The following is a 17,611-nucleotide window of genomic DNA, read 5'->3' on the forward strand; positions in this document are numbered from 1 at the left end:
GTACTAGCGATGCTATATGTATGATAGTATACGAGGTGTATTAGTGATAATATTCGACGATGTACGGACGCAAGAGATGATGTAGTTTTGCTTATAATTGAATGCATCCTAATTTGAATACTACTTTATTTTGCGATTTGATTTTGCTTATTGAATGCTCAAATTGGAAAACTACTCCAACTTTGAATGCTAAAATTAGGGAGCACTATGCAAGGCGTATGCATATGATTAGTTGGTAGCTTATAGGGTTTTTGTTTTCGCAGAAATCTAGGAGCCCCCCCTCCATCATCCCCGCCGTCGTCCCCGTCACCAACCCCCTCCGACCTCGAGGTGAGACCAGCCAAATCTCCATGTCAATATGAGTCCTATAATATGAGTCCTCGGGTTGACTTTAAGTCTGTCGAGTCTCCACCATATATGAAAGGACGAAGAATCCCGACTGTTGTCGTGGGGGTAGCTTCTCCTTCGTTCCCGTGATGAATAATAATGATCTAACTTAGGTTTTTTAGTACATATATTTAATTGTAGATCTTTAATATTTGAATTATGAACATAGGAAATGTTGTACTCGGACGATGAAAATCTCCCGGGGGAGTGCGACTGGTGCCACGACGACCGAGGTTAGTGCGACAGGCCTCACCTGGATGAAGATTGGCGCATCAGCATTAAGCTGGAGGAGACCTTCGATGTTGAAACGGTACGCAACGACGACAAGTGTTATTTTTTCGTAATTAAGCACGACTTCAAATATTTCAACGTGTACTTTTAATCTTTTACAATTCGACTAGCTTATCCCATGTCATGCAAGACGCTATGTCTTGGAGAGGATGGGTTTTGAAGACCATGAAAGTTTTGAAAGAAAGAAAATTCACCTAAGGACCCATCATGGTGTGGATTTTGAAGTAAAGCTGTACAATTCTGAGAGCGTAACCCATTTTGGTTGCAAAAAATGGGAAGCACTTTGCAAAATGTATGGTTTTGATGAGGGTATGCTTGTCACCATGGATCTTGGTGATCCTGAAATCGAGCAAGACAATATGGACATTTGGGTCCTTGTTGATACGCCCCCAATTCTACCGCTATGTGAGTTTCTCAAACATAGTTATTAGCTAATTTATATTGTTTATTTCAAAATAGTTGACAGCTTATTTCCATTGACAGCTTATTTTGATTGTTCAAACAATGTGCGGAACATGGTAGACAAAACCCACTACACGATGGCTCCAAATTAACTTATCAGGAGAAAAATTATCTGGTCGGATTTTGTACTGATATTGAGAATTATAATATCTATAATCAAACTCCTCAACATTATGGTCAATACGTGCCACTAGTGCACGTGTTGAACTACGGTAACTACGATGGAGATACCCTGGTAAGATTTTTTACTATTACGACACCCGTGCATCTTTTGCATACTTCTAAAACTAGTACATCATTGCTAACTATGAAGTTATTACTATGTTTTTCAACAGAGAATCCTAGAGGATTGTGTGCCTCATTTGATGTATCAGAATGGCAGCCTTCGTGTTTTGAACATATATCCAGGTCATCCTACGAATCTCAACTGTTCATACCGGATTTCTCAAAGAAGTGGAGACATGCTAATAAAAAAATGGAAAAAATGTATGGATAGTCGTAAGGAGGTTCTTGGAAGCAACAGGAAGCGAAGCGCAAGAATTGGAGACAGGATGATCTCCGTTCTCCATAATGGAGAGTCAGGGTCTATATTGTTTTATGCTATTTTACCTTAAAGAGGGTATTTAGGTCCTACCTAATACTGATGATCATGTGCTAAGAACAATTAAGTAGGGTTGGTTCGATGACTATGAGGATGATGATCGTATGACTTGTTATTAATAACGAGTAGAAGTTGTATGATGATGATTAGTAGGACTTGTTACTATATATGATGATGCATGATGCAAGCATGAAGATTTATTATATATCAGCGGGTGAAATGAACATTGATTGGATTGAAGTGAAGGCAACATGCATGTGCTGCATGTCGAAAGTAGTACAATCCAAACTTCATCAAAGTTAGGATTAGTATTACTTTCGACATGCACCACATGTTGCCTTCACTTTAATCTAAGCCATGTTTAGGCGTAGCGGTAGCGTTGGTAAACCAAGCACGGAGATATAAGAGAGGACACTTCTCTCTATTAGCTAGCTAATAACAACCTAAATTAACCCCCAAAACCCCTAAACCAGCCCCTTTCAAAAAAAAACACAGCCAGCTGTTGACGCGTGGATGCATTTTGGTGCCGGTTGGTGTCACCTAGCGGTGCATCAAGGGCTCCCCTGCATGGGCTGGCCGCAGCGGCCACGTGGAGACACATCTGTCCCGGTTTGTGTAAGAATCGGGACTAAAGGCCAAGGGCATTAGTAACGATCTTTTAGTCCCGGTTCCAAAACCGGGACAGAAGGCCCTTACGAACCGGGACAAATGGACTTTTTTCTATTAGTGTATTCTTGTTGGTGTCAGTGCTCTATGTTGGTCTACAAAAAGCATTTTGGTTTTTATAGCAAACAAAAATTGTCAAAATCTTTCCGGAATTTGTTCGTATCTAGGGGTTGGTTGCTATGCTAGTCCATGCCACAGCATCCGGAACACCAGAAACTCCTGAAGGCGGACATCAACAAGCCGATCTAAGTTACCAAGAGTTATGTCCTGATATAGATGCTGATTTAGGAGTAAATAGCATAAAACTATCATTTTTCGTTTTATGGTTCCAAAAACTACCACAAATTTGTTTGTGACTGATAACTATCAGAATCGGCGTCGGCTGTTTCAAAAAACCCAAAATGCCCGTTGCTAAAAAATTAATCCGGTTTATGACAGGTGGAGCCCGCAGCTAAATGAACCGTCACTTTGACCGTTTGTTTGACCGTTAACTGACATGTAGGGCCGACATGTCAGTGTCCCTTCCTTATAAAAAAAGCAAGCAGATCCCTGCAAACATTTAAGAAACGCAATCGGGTCCCTGTGAACATTTAAGAAACTCTAATGAAAACTCGCCGACCAGCAGCCGCCGTGACGAGATTGCCGGCCAGCACCGCTGGTGTGGGTGCGCCGCCCCAACGGGTCGTGGTGGCCCGGCAGGGTGGCCTCGCGCCTGGAGCTCCCCGACGGCTGCCCGGCGCCGCCCCGCTCCGGCCACCCCCATCCTGCTCCTCGGCCGCCGCGACGGCCCCGCCTTCGTGTACGCCGCCCTCCTCCCTCCTCCCTTCTTCCTCCTCCGCTCTCCACCTCCGCCTCACCCTTCCTCCCTTCCTTGCAGCCAGCGCCGCCAGGAACGCCCGCAAGGAGGACGCCGTGCTCCAGGCCCTCGACATCGAGCGGGCCCGCCTCCGCCTCCGCTCCAGGGCACCGCCCCCCTCCTGCCCGCCGCTGCCGCCGCCCAGGGAGCGCAAGACGCCCAACGACTCCAAGGACGACGCGCCCGCCGCCGGGCGCATGAGGGACCTCACCGCCCCTCCGCGGTGGCACCATGGCTGCTGGTCGGCAAGCTCGTCACGGCGGCTGCTGGTCGGCGAGCTTGGCTGCGGGATCACGGCCACGGCGCTACAGGGACCCGATTGCTTTTTTGTAAAGTTCACAGGGACCCGATTGCGTTTCTTAAATGTTTGCAGGGATCTGCTTGCTTTTTTATGAGGAAGGGACACTGACATGTGGGCCCCACATGTCAGTTAACGGTCAAACAAACGCGCGGCACTGACGTGGCCTGACAGGCGGGCCCGGACCGTCAGAAAACGGTTTAAAACGCTAGCAACGGACGATTTGGGTTTTTTGAGACAGCCAACGAGAAAAGTGATAGGTATCAGTCACAAACAAAAAAGTAGTGGTTTTTTGGAACCATAGAACGAAAAGTGGTATTTTTATGCTATTTACTCGGTGATTTAGCTATAAAATTTGTAACACATGGGTTCTCAATGTCTTGGTAGCTTATTGATTCTATGCATTTTTTCTTAGTATTGGGAGTTGTTAAAGTTTGTAATGATTATAGTTCAGTGTACCATAGGTACATGCAACTGCTGGGAGACCTAACAAACATTCGAGATGGGACTAGAATGTTGATCGGTGGTTACGATGGCAACCTTACGGCGAGGAGCCTTGCACTGAATAGTCGTTGCTGAAAACGGGGTCGACATGTACGTATACCTGTCGGCTGAGCAATGGAAGTTTGAATACCATGCATGGTGCATGCTCGTGCGTACGCACGCAGGTAAGCAAGAGATCTGAATTGTATGTTAAGCTTTTGAGTTATGCGACCGTCCGACGAATTTAGACAAGCCCAAACGTTTACCTACTCGAACGTAACTGAAATATGCACCATACAGATGTGAGAAAGGACACGCTTACTTATCCATGCATGCACATATGCGCCAAAACATATTCCGTGTTTCCAGTGGACAGACGCTAGCTATATATCAATATATGCATGTATGATAGCAAGCGACCTGCAAATATAAAATGCGGCCGGGTCTATCTATCTACTATTCATGTCCATGGCCATCACCATCGATGAGACTATAGCTAACTTCGACGAGCAATATATGCTATCAGAGGAAGGAACATGTGTGTACTAGTCGTGCCAGCTTTGATGCCTGTAAGCAGACTAATCAAATCAGGTGGAGGTAGCAGCTAAGTGTGATAGAGGCTAAAGGCAATGCATCGTGTAGATTTCTTATTGTAAATATCCATACTGTTTTCTATAAACTATAAAGTTTGACTTTAGTAAAAGCTAATATGCGGACTGAATATAAATGGAGGGAGTATGGAGCCTTTGTACTCCCTCCGTTCCTAAATACTTGTCTTTCTAGGCATTTCAACAAGTGACTACATACGGAGTAAAATAAGTGAATCTACACTCTAAAATATGTCTACATACATCCGTATGTGATATTCATTTGAAATGCCTAGAAAGACAAGTATTTAGGAACGGAGTGAGTATTTCTCATGCATGCTCAATCTTAAAGCAAGGATAGAAAGAGGAATCCACTATTAGAAGATGAAGCTAGCTAGTTGGTCGTGCACGTACACACGTAGCTTGGGAATTGCATACACCCAAATTAGCTTTTAGGTGCACGTGCACGTGGGCTGTGTGTTGGATGTGAATTGCCAATACGAGCTTCTACCAACTCGTGTTACTTTTACAGTTAAAAATGAATGGTGAGCTATAGTATGAAAAACTTGTGTGACTTTTTATCCTGCCAAACCGAATGGAATATGTTTCCAAAGCCCTAAAAAGGTAGCACCCCAATTCGTGGTGCGCCGTCGGACGGCATCTCGCTCGCGTTGCATGCCTCCAAACTGCAAAGCTCCTTTCTTTCTCGGGGCAGCTAAAACTCCAAAGCTTCTACGGCGACGCAGTGCGCACGCAACCCACATTCGACTAATTAATCCAATCACGTGGTACATGTGGATGCAAGTACGTACCGGTAGAGCAAAAGATTTCAAATTGAAGAATTTTGGTAGTACTATAATCTGCTGTGATTATCGACCGAATGCAAGTGACCTTTGTTATCTACTCCCTCTGTTTCCTAAATATAAGTTTTTTAGAGATGTCAATATAGACTACATACGTATGTATATAATACGGATAGCTTCATGCATTTTAAAGTGTAGATTCATGCATTTTGCTTCGTATGTAGTTCATATTGGAATCTCTAAAAAGACTTATATTTAGAAACGAAGGGAGTATACTAGTAGTAGTAGAATTTTTCACTTGATTAGTTTGTCCGAATAATACGGATACGTATCACATACACCATCCTGTACGGCAATTAGTTACCAGCAGTAGTGTTTTTCAACGGCATACAGCGAGAGTTAACTCATAGAGCAACCATCCAAAGCTCCGCAAGAATTATTGCCTCTTCTGGTTGTTACTTTTTCAAACCTGTCAAAAATATCAAAGCCCGGTCTGAACTCTGAACAATTGATGCAAGAATCGGCAAAGTCAACCAGACTTACACCCGAAGTTACTGCTGCACGTTCTTTTTCTTTCTATTTGCACCCTACGCGTTGATCATATCGACATTGACGAGTTGTTCTTCTGCCTACGGATTTTGTTCTGTGGTGTGGAATGTGAAATGAACGGACGATCGCTAGAAATTCTTGTTTTGGAGTCGCAATTTTTCTACGATATGGTATGGAACATTGGGGAAAAAAAACTTGGCACCCGTCCTTGATCGAGTTTGTTAAGCGGTGTGAACGGACACCACCATGTTTCTTTTTGCAGGATACCACCATGTTGTTGCAACTATGGGTGTCTCCAATTTGGTTATCCAGGATAAAGTTGAATTAGCCATATTCATGTTGCTCAATGGCCTCAATGATGGTTTTGCAACTGCATTCAAAGACAGAGACGAGGGGTGAGCACGGGCATTAGAACTCCTGTTTGCTGATAAGTTTGTTATATCCACTCCCTCATAAAGTTTACAATACTAAACCAGGCAACTGGTGCTTCTCAAGATCAAAAGTTGGCCCCATCCTTGATCGAGTTTGTTAAGTCTGTGTTGGTAGATAAGTTGGTCGATCGAGGGTGTCCTATTTGTTTGTGGACAAGTATCTATTGTGTGGGTTTCCTATAGTTACCTAATAACTCTCTTCTACTTATTTAGTAGAGTGAGGTCTTTGGACAACTGTTTCAAAAAATATTCTACTAAATAATATTGACTATACATGGTTAGCTCTTAGTGGAGTCCATTACAATATTGACTATACATGGCTAGCTCTTAGTGGAGTCCAAACTTTGCGTCGGAGATTGGATCTAGGTGGACGGGACACATGGCAGTGTGATGACCGTCGATGATAGCATGGCGTGCCCAAAAAAGAAGCTATTAGTGACGAGCCAAAAGGCTGGAACTCATGCGGCCTGCTTCGGCGCGTCCAACTAAATCCTTAATGAACTACTAGTTGATGCACCGAATTGCGTACTACGCACGGGAGCAACTAGTCTATCGGCGAACAAAACTTCAAATTGTGATGACACACACAAAACCAATCTGATAGATTAAACATGTGATCTAAACCATTTAGCTCACTTCCGGGTGAAAGCTATGGGAGGGAGGAGGGGAGGCAAGTTAATTGACAAGTAACTTGACCGGATCCACATGTAACTTTTTCTTGCTTGGTGCAAAGTCAAAGAGGCGGTGCCTAGCCTAGCTCACAGCCACACCTTTTTCTATGAGTTTGTAGCCAAAATCTGTACGAAATCCTCGTGGTCGGTGAATAGTCACGCGATGAAACTAGCTAGGCAGGGGCGATGAACCTAGCTAGGAGAGAGAGATAGTAGTTGCGCCAATCCTGGAGATCACCAGTGAGTTGGCATCGACATCCATAGCTTTAACGAGCGGACTCCACTGCTACAAGAGAGCAGTCATTTTGAACAAGCAATCAGAGGGTCGAATAGGGAAAATAAGTTCAATGGTAAACTTGTTACAAGTTTTCCATAAATACCGAGAAAGCACGGGAAAAGGAAACCAAAAAACACGGATAAATTGCCTCGATTGATTAGGGAAAAGCAGGAACAGATCAGGAAAATTGATTGGATTCTAGTCAGCATTCAGCCACGATCAAATGCAACTCCAAGCGAGTTTATCTACAACACATCTAAATAGGATGTGCACTGTGTTTTCGTTCTCTCCATAAAGAGAACATGTCGCCATAGCATTGCATTGTGTTTTAAATTTTTATCACTAGCTAGGAGACGATGCATGATTGCCTGCCAAAGGAATATTTTGATCTTAAGAGGGATATGTGCATCACAAACGCCGTTGAATCAATTGGAGTGTCGCCCCTACGCAACGATTGGAGTAAAGGGACTTAACAAAGCACTTGCCAGAGGACGAGTGAGGACAAAGGAGCTGATCAGAAGCCTCTAAGAGGTTTGGGAACAGGGCAGTGAGCTCTTCCCAGTTCGCCACCTCTACGGGAGACAAGGATCGGTGGAAACCAAAATCCCAGTTATTAGCAGCTACCTTTGAAATGGAGATATTTGGATAGAGTAATAGGAAAACATAACCGGGGAAGAGATCCTAAGGGGGGTCACCCTCCTGCCTCCGGTCTAACCAAAAGCCAACCATGGTCACCAAACTAGCCTCAAACTTGACCAAAGAACAAAATTCATCACAAACGTTCACCAAAAATTTCCAGAATTTGGATTCTAGACCCTCCCGTAGGGTTGGCATTTAAGGGATCCACGTCAGAAAAATACCTGGACATTTGGAGTTTAAGCCATAACACTTGAAGCGAATCATGGTGAATGCGCCAACACCACTTCATGATTATACATTTGTTCATTAAGGAGGTTTTAATGATTCCCAACCCCCATAGGTTTTGGGTCTGCAAATGATTTTTCATTTAACTAATCAGTATTTCTTCTTGTTGTCTATCCTGTTACAGTAAAAAGCATTGTGATATTTGTCGAAACTACCATGATTAGTCGCAGAAAGGTGATAAAATCCCATAGTATAACCGCCAAGTAGCACCTGTAGATCCAACTTTATGCTCAATACGATGAAATTCAACTTCAAGCTCAATAATACTTGGTCAGAAAGGAACCAATCTTGGAATTAAGAAGATTAGCGATTCTGGCATGCTCAGCAGGGTGGCAAAGAGCAAAGGTGCGGCAGTTCGTCAACTAGACCAAAGGATTAGTCAACTGCCATAAAAGCAACCCGCATTTCTATTGATCTACCATACATCAATCGAAATATACATATTATGTACCTCTAGAAAAATGCAACTCTATATATTTACATAGCAGGTTATAGATAACACATCAGAGCCAAGAAGATGAGATGGCAAGATCGAGGTTCAGGTCGAGGTTCAGATCAGCGGAAGCCTCAGGGCGGCGGTGGCCACTAGCCCCATAACCCCTTGCCGGCACGACGGCCTCCTCAGTGGTCGTGCTCGAGATGTCAGTGTCACTACTCGCGACCTCCTCCTCCCACCGGCCAACCGATAGCGCCAGGTCACACCCCACCGCTGCCCGCTGCTGCTTCTGACACATCTTGCCATTAGCGTGATGTGACCAGCCAGTCGCCTACAACAATGTACATGGTTAATTAGCCATGTCAAGAAGATTAACATATGACAATCACTACCAATGTCTTTCTTCATTGCTATATTTGATGTCTTGACTGGCTCTTGACATTCCTAGTAGCACATTCTAGCTAGAAGCTTTATCTTTGTTTGAAAACATATATAGCACATGCATGTATAGTGGATGGTAAGTAAGAAAGACAATTAATTTGAGTAATATTTGCTTCCTCTAGATTTGTTCATATGTTAACTTTTAATGGTTGGTTTGCGTATAAGTATAAGTTAATTCATGCTTGTCTCTAGCTTTTTTATTGATAAATATGATTCATTACTATAGAAAAGATATCAATTACACCTGATCTCCGCATCAACATGACGCCAAGAGCTAGTCAAGACATCAGGAAAGATGTACAACAATAATCCTAGAAGAATACAGGTATCTAAACGCTAATTAACCCCCCCCCCCCCCCCCCCCACACACACACACACCTATTTTCATGGGGGTGTTCCCTGCCTCCCTCCTAATCTCCTATCAAAAACTACCACCTAATTACAATCCTTGAATCCGTAAGAACCAGTCCGTGTGAGTACATTACTCGATGTACACAATCAAATTAACTAATGAAAACACTTTATGCTAAAAAAAACTAACGAAAACACTTGATAACTACTACTAGTTCCCCCTACCTTCTCTGGTGTATTTAGCATGCCGGAGGAGTTCCATTGCAGCCGCCCTCTACTCTGCTCCCAGCTCCTGAAAACCTCCTCGATGGACGGTCTGTGCAATGAGATAATAGCTAGCATGTTTAATAAACTCAATCATACAAGCGTAAAAATTAATTAAAAGCGGAATTGATGATCCAATTCTTGGTAGTACTCACATTTGGCACGGCGGTGACATCGAGTGGTGGCCGCGACCAAACACAGCGTAAGAGGGAATGTCGATCCAGTCTGAAGCCGACGTTGCCGTGATGTTCCCATCGATGCAGTGATCTTGACGACGATTCACTGATGCATAGGGTGGGTTGCTGCTGCCGCTGCCGCCGCCGCTAGAGCTTGATCTGTACATCTGGAGATGGCTTTTGATGTGAGATATGCTGACTCCCTTTGTGCCCATCAGCTGAAGAATTCGCTTTGGTGTTGCCTCTGCGCAGACAAGATGTGTGAACATAATTGATGTTAGCACCAGTTCATGGACCGGCCGTGAAGAAATGAACTAAAAATTGGTACTCTTGGTTAAGTTTTGACGAGAGCACCGATGAATGGCAAATAAAGGATGTACGCAATATACAAATTGTAGAAAAGATTGATCAAAATCATGATTAGTGGTGTTTCATTTTTGCAAAACGGCAGGTTCGCTGTCACTTATTGCCAAAGTCAGCCAATAATAAAGGAGAGATTAGAGAGAGACAGAGAGATCAAGCACGCGGTTGTGAGCGAGCATCAATTTGATGGAACGGCGGAGTATCATTTTTCATCATGCATGCATATCATGTGGGACTTTCTTTGTTTCCTTTCTGCCATGAACTTGAACCAACTCCGGCCTAATTAACCTACCGCACGACTAAAGCAATAGCTACCCTTTAAATCGATCCATACCGTGAAATATCCACAATTTTTGACAGGTCGGTCGTCCGGCAGTGCAAATCGATGAGATCATCAAGGTTCATGCATATCATCCATGCATGCAACTGTGCAATTAGGATGCACCGTCAAAAAATAAAAACGTGTGAGAAGCAAGCAAGAAGCAAGAACTGACCGTCCTGGCCGCCGAGGCAGTCGACGGCCTCGATGAACTGCCGGTGAAGCTCCTCCGTCCAACGCATCCGTGGCTCATCCGACCGGTTGTACTGCCGGACGCCCCTCCTCTCTAATCCTCTCATGATTTTATCGTCCTCCCCCTGCAGCTAAGCTATCTGGCCTTCAACTCGATCCTCCTATCGATCACAAACCCAAGTTCCAATATATATGTAGAGAGAGAGAGAGAGAGAGAGAGAGAGAGAGAGAGAGAGAGAGAGAGAGAGAGAGAGAGAGAGAGAGTTTTGGTTTGGCCAAACAATGATGAACTCGAAGCTCAGGTACTATTTTAAAAGTACAAGCGTACTATATATGCACCTAGGAGCCATTGCCAATTTCCGCGATGTATGGAATGTGCAAGGGAGAAAGAGAGAGAAGAGGCTGACTTTGCTGACCTAGTCCAGTCAAACATCCATGCTCACTTAACTTAGGTAGATACCTAGAGAACAGAGGCCGGGAAGAATCAAGAGGAACGCGAGCCCAAATTCGAGAAAAAGTTGGCCTGTCCACATCCACGAGAGACACCCAAGTAGTACTGAAGTTCTTTCACACATATATGCGTCAACCCATCAAGCTTAGACTTAATTGATTTGTCTGGGTCTCTTCCCTGCACAGTGTGACAGGCATATATGTGAACAGTTCGCCCGTTTGACAAACTAACCAAGACGTTGTCCACTTCGTATGTGAGATTCAAGCTTGTTCAACGTCTCAGCATTCATCTCAAAAAAGAAAAGAAAACGTCTCAGCATTTATTTTCTGTCACACTCTCCGTCGCTAGGTTTGACAAACTTACTCAAGAAAACTATAGTACTCCATCCGTCCCAAAATAAGTGACCCGACTTTGTACTAACTTTATACGGAGGGAGTATATAGCAACATTCGCATGGCCTACGCTTGTTGAGATGTCGATACATACGTACGTACAGTTGACTGCGTTCGATAGACTTAAATTCAGTCAGAGAAGTAGGACATCAGGCTAGCTAGCTGAAATATATGTCTAAAGTCAATTCAACTCTCTGACATGCCATGCATGGATTTCCCCAGGGCAATGGGATGTAGTGAATGTCAATATGTATATATGGCCATTGCTGGCATGGCGTGTGTGAAAGCATGTGGAAACGTATATGTTCTCATTTTAGAAAATTCTATTTCAAGAAGTTTATAGAGTTCAAGTTGCTAACTCAATTTGTTGCCTTGTGTTGATTGGAGAAAGAGATGGCTAGCTAGACACAAAAATTTAACTTTTGACCAACTATACGAGGCGCACATACATAGATATGACTTGGCAAATTAGGTCACATAATTATGCCGTTCGGATAGTTCCAAGGATTTGTCCAAAAAAAAGTCCCGAGGATCAGATCGATACAAAGTTCTCCTCTTCCCACGGGAATTTATCGACCAACAGTTTTTATATATGTGGCTGCCATTAGAACAATGACGCGGCCTTTTGAAATCCTTTCCCTAGGTAGCTATAGCTGTACCTGGAATGCTAGTGGTACTTTTACACAGCGTTGGGTGTGGCTGATACTTTTCGGTTATGCTGTTGCTACCTGCCTTATGGCTTTATTTATAAAGTCGGGCGTATACCTTTCCTCTAAAAAAAAAGTGGTACTTTTACACATCGAAAGTAATTAATCCGCGAGAATGTGTCATAGTGCATTTTTTCACTCTTTGATCGTTAGTCCAGAACTTTAGATTAACCTAAAATAAAAGAAAAAGAAATAAAAGTACATAAAAGTTCTAAGAATTCTGTAAAATACATACATATATGATGATTTATCTCATAAGATACATGTCTATGCTTATTATGGGGTGACTTATATAATTTTAAAATTTTGCTTACCCAATATAACAACTTGCGCTCTGTAGAATAATCAAGTTTGTGTTGCTTTTCAATGTTGTTTACGCCCTTCTCTCTCATAATGATTAAATATGAGAGTATTTTACAGGTTAAAAATATAGAGAAAAATCTATTTTGCACACAGAATTGTTGTGCTTGTTCTAACTTGAACCCCAAACTATGAAATTGACTAAATTAAACCTTGAATTTTCTAAACTTATTAAATGAACCGTAGTTATGTTTCAAAATATGATTTTGTATTTCAAGACTTTCAAAAATATGAAAACAAAAATCATGGATGTAAAGAGTGTTATGAAATGATATCCGCAAAAAATCATGAGAAGATACAACTACCCGTATCGTGTGTAAAAATGACAAGAGAGATTCATTTAACTTCCGTAATTCTTGGATGGAACATAGATGATCAAGTTAGTTGATGTTTCTCACATTTTATTACTTTGTAGCATTCTCCACAGTCCACACATGTGAATCATTTCATATGTTGTGAGATCTTAGAATATGAAACCACTATTCAAACCTCAACCAAGTTATTTAGGGATGCTATGTACGGACCAAGAACCAGCAGGACAAATTTATTTATCTCTATATATTTTTGCACATGACACACATATTTATACTTTTATGGAATTGTATATGTTATACATCCCTAGCATTTATACAACTCTGGAATTTTCCATAGCGCTCGACATAGCATGCCACAAGTATTATGTTAAATATATTAAACATAATTAATAAATGAACATTTGTTGAAGTGCCTTCTGTTTCCTCCCAGGTCATCTAGACAACCCAAAATTTAAGTAAATAATTTGTAATTCACGAAAAACAAAATAATTCAGTTAATTACTCTACACATACACTTCATGTCCTAATAACTGTGTGTATGCTAGAAGTCTTTGGGATGGATTATAAATAGTAAAACTTTGGTTAACAACATATTACTACTGGCGGTATGTAGAATATTCAAGTTTGTGTTGCCTTTTCCAAGTTCTCTATATGTCTTCCTCTGTTGCACAATGGAAAAATATGAGAATATTTTACATGTTAAATTATAGTGCAAAGTCTATTTTAACCATTTGACCATTGTGCATGGTCTAACTTCAACCCTAATCCATGAAAATATCTAAATTGATCCTTAAACTATCTAAAATGTTTAAAATGGTCCTATATCTAATTTGAATAATGATTTTGTATGTTTGGCTTCAAAATGAAAAACTTCATGAATCGAGGGAATGCTACGAAATGATAACCTTCAAAAATCATTAAAAATAAACTATTTATGTCATGTGAGAAATGAGGAGAGACAACCATTTACTTGGCTTTTCGTCTATATATGATCTTGGTTACTATTGATACTTATCATGTTTGACCGTTAGAGCATTCAGTCTTGAATTGTTTCATATGTTTAGGGAATCTTAGAATATGGAACCACCGTCCAAACCTTAAACCAGTCAATTGGAGTTGGTTTCGCATCTTCGAGAAGTTTTAGAAAAAAGATGAAATGCTACTGATGGAGAACCTGCAAAAATCAACCAAAAAGAATGTCGATTTACCTTTTGTATTAAAAAGGTCAAGAGGAATTTATTTTATCTCTAGATGTTCTTGCATATGACATGAAATTGTGCAGGTGGATTGATTAAAAATGTCTTTACACCCTATGTAGTTAATTTAATTTATTATAAACATAGTCAAGCTGAGCTAGCTAGGCTGTTCCACCACGATGTGTGATCCATAACCGTCTGATATGGCTTGTAGACGCACCAGATCGTTAAGTCATCCGGCAAAGCGTCCCCCAACCTCGATTAATTGAAAAAGGGCCATTGCTCCATACTATTCTCAGAGCCTTCTCCTCAACCAGGGCCATGCCATGGGCCATGAGACCATGAGGAAATGGAGGCCTTTGGAACTTGGATCGAGAGTGTACCTTGATGTTCCTGCGAGTTGTGTTCGTCTCCATGCTTTTCAGCTTCTGCTGCTCTATCTGGAGCGCCATTTGTCGTGGGAGTAAGTCTGACAGTAGAATAGGGGGTACGTAGGAGGAGGCAAGATCCTAGCTACGATGAGGTTGTGCACGCAAGATTTACGAGTTCAGGCCCTTCGCGGAGGAAGTAACAGCCCTACGTCACAGTGCCCGGAGGCCTGGCCGATTGGATTATGCGTGAAGTTACAGGGGGTGCGAACCCTTGTGCCAGCGGAGGGGGGTGGCTTATATAGAGTGCGTCAGGACCCCAGCCAGCCCACGTTACAAGGGGTTCAATATACATTAAGTTGAGACGTTACTGGTAACGCCTATAATAAAGACATATAAATGATCATTAAGACTACGGAGTGAACGCCTGACTGTTGCCATCCTGAATGACTTTAGATCTTCTGTACTCCGAGTGGTTTCTGGTATGGTCGAATGGAATTGGGTTATCCGAGTGGAATTGTTGGTCGAGTGGGTTGTACTTTGAGGTGATTTCAGTCGGTAGACGTTGCTGTACTTTGAATGCCTTTGACTGTAGGGCAGTGTCCTTGGGAAGGGTGTCTAAGTTAGGCCCATTACCCTACCCTAGGTACATGTTATCGTCATTAGCCCCCGAATGGGTCGAGGTCCGAGTGGAGGAGGAGTTGAAGATGGTTCTGACCCGATTCCTATGCTTCGGAGGCATTTTACCTGGGTCGGCGAACCATGCTGGAACTTCAACTTTACTTTCAGTCGCCTTGATCCATTCAGGGTTTGTCGAGTGAACTTATACTGATATGCTTCGAGTGTTGGAGTGGTATGAAATCTTTGGCGTGATTGATTGCACTGCCGTTCCCGGATCTCACGGGATTCGAAATTTGCGGAAGCGCGCGGGCGGAGGGCACCGCAGTAAATGGAACGGATTGAGCAGAGACACCTCGATCTTTGCGCCACCTTTTTCGCCACGTACCAAGCGCGCGACTGTTGAGGGATTTGACAGGATCTCTTGGGCCCACGAGTCAGCCACTCGGAAGCAGGCCTATATAAGGCGTCGGGGCCGATGTATTCTGCACAGTGCGCCCCATTCCCCTTCTTCCTCCTCTGCTTCTCCACCGCGTTCGCCTCCACCCTCGACGCCGCTGCCCCGTCCGTGCGCAGTCTGCTGCGATGGGAAAGGACAAGACGGCCCCTGGAGCGTGCGAAGAAGGCGACGGCGGCGGCGAAAGGCAAGAAGACGAGTCGGGGGGGTCGTCGTCGAGGGCCGGCCTGCCGCCCGGCTGGATCCAAGGCGATTGGATCCGGTCCACGATCTCGAAGGAGGATCTGGTCGAAGGGGGCTTGATCACCCATGGATCTTGGAGGCTACCGGGCAACGAGACCGAGCCGCAGCCGCAGGAGGGTGAGTGTGTCCTCCTCGCGACTCATGTTGACCGTGGTTTCTCTTTGCCCCCTCATCCTTTTTCCGGGGTTTCTTGAACTTTTTCGGAGCCCAACTTCATCACTTTTCCCCCCAACACCATCATATATCTCGCTGCATTTGTTTCCATGTGTGAGAATTTCCTGGGTTGTCGACCGCATTAGGGTCTCTTCAAACACATCTTTACTTGCCGTTCCCAGTCTGTGAAAAAGGCTAATCCGAGTGATGAGAGGACGCACGTGATCCAGATGTGCGGAGGTCTAGGGATTCAGATGAGGGGTAGGAGTACTTTTCCAGCTATGACTCTTCCTGATTCAGTTAGAGGGTGGCAATTGACTTGGTTTACTGTAAGGACCAACTGACTCCTGGTCAGTCGACCGGTCTTCCTCCCTTCTCCATGGAGCGGGTCCAGCAGCCCTCTTCCTTGAAAGTGACTCCAGCAGAGAAAACAGAGGTGAACATGTTGGTTGAATGAGTAGTCCAATTAGTCCGTGATGGTGTGACCGGCATGGATTTGCTGGAGGTGTTTCTCAGTCGACGCATCCAGCCACTCCAGGCTCGCGATCATCCTATGTGGATGTACTCGGGTATTGATGACACCACTCGGATTCACCCGGAGGAAGTCACCGAGGAGATGGTGGAGCAGTGGTTGCAGGGCATCACAGGTAACAAAGACAACCCCAGGGGGTCCAGGAGAATTCAACCACTCGACTCTTCCAATGAACTAGACAAGGTTTGACCTTTATTGCCGAGTGCCTTTTGTTCTGATTTGTAACTGTCTTTGAACCTGACTGATACTTGTTCAATTCTTTGCCTCGTAGATCTATACTGAGATATACTCGATGCCCAACGGAGAGCGAGATCATGAAGGAGAAACGAGCGGCGGTGACAGCGCCGACTGGAAATCTGATGACGAAGATGAGGAATAAAATGAAGATTCAAGCAGCGGCGAGGAGGTCGACTCCCCACCTCGCTCTGAAAGACGCTCCAAGCAGACCCATGACCCAGCAAGTGTCCGTGGGAAAGTGGCTGAGCCGAGTACGCAGACTTCAAAGTGCACTCGGACGTCTTCCCCGGTTTCGACTGAAAAGGCCCCGAAGAAGCTCAAGGTTGCGCCCTCAAAGCCTCGGAAGGCCCTGCCTAAGATCAAGGTTAACGTTCCCATTGCCTCTGCGTAAGTGCTTTGTTTTCACCCTTTGCTCAGGGACTCTTATACTTGTTGCCGATTCATTCTCCTGCCTGACCGAGTGAGTTCTGAAACTTGCAGTGCTGGTACTTCTGGGACTTCCATGGACATTTACAAGGATGGAGATGACGAGGAAACTGAAGATGCAGCCACTTCTAAAGCAAGTATGGCTCTACAAATTTTGTCTTTATCTTGTCGATTGATCTGTCGGTCGACTGAACCTTTATGATCGAATTATTTGCAGCGCCGCAAAACGTCATTGAATTACCAGACGGCAACGAAGATGTGCCCCAGAAGACCACAGGGAGGAAAAGCAGGACTTCAAGCAGGAGGGTGCCTACCAGCAAGGTGCCCCA

General features: G+C 43.8%; 1 protein-coding gene across 1 annotated transcript; it reads right to left on the bottom strand.

Moving 5' to 3' along the window:
* Positions 1-8,625: 8,625 nt before the first annotated feature.
* Positions 8,626-11,095, bottom strand: LOC123170328 (myb family transcription factor MPH1). Its single transcript, XM_044588178.1, has 4 exons — positions 10,812-11,095; positions 9,934-10,198; positions 9,740-9,830; positions 8,626-9,053 (listed from the first exon to the last, which is right to left on the bottom strand). Exons 1-4 carry the CDS (start codon positions 10,933-10,935, stop codon positions 8,790-8,792), a joined length of 744 nt encoding a protein of 247 aa, XP_044444113.1. The 5' UTR covers positions 10,936-11,095; the 3' UTR covers positions 8,626-8,789.
* Between the last annotated feature and the right edge of the window lie 6,516 nt (positions 11,096-17,611).

This window comes from Triticum aestivum, chromosome 7D, assembly GCF_018294505.1.
Source record: "Triticum aestivum cultivar Chinese Spring chromosome 7D, IWGSC CS RefSeq v2.1, whole genome shotgun sequence".
In the NCBI taxonomy this organism is placed as follows: Eukaryota; Viridiplantae; Streptophyta; class Magnoliopsida; order Poales; family Poaceae; genus Triticum; species Triticum aestivum.

Bases quoted from the DNA above. Each gene is read 5' to 3' on its own strand.
- LOC123170328 (XM_044588178.1), bottom strand. From the start codon at position 10,935: ATGAGAGGATTAGAGAGGAGGGGCGTCCGGCAGTACAACCGGTCGGAT. The intron at 9,831-9,933 runs GTGAGTACTACC...CTCATTGCACAG, and splicing joins ATGTCACCGCCGTGCCAAAT to ACCGTCCATCGAGGAGGTTT. The intron at 9,054-9,739 runs GTAGGGGGAACT...ACATTGTTGTAG, and splicing joins TGCTAAATACACCAGAGAAG to GCGACTGGCTGGTCACATCA.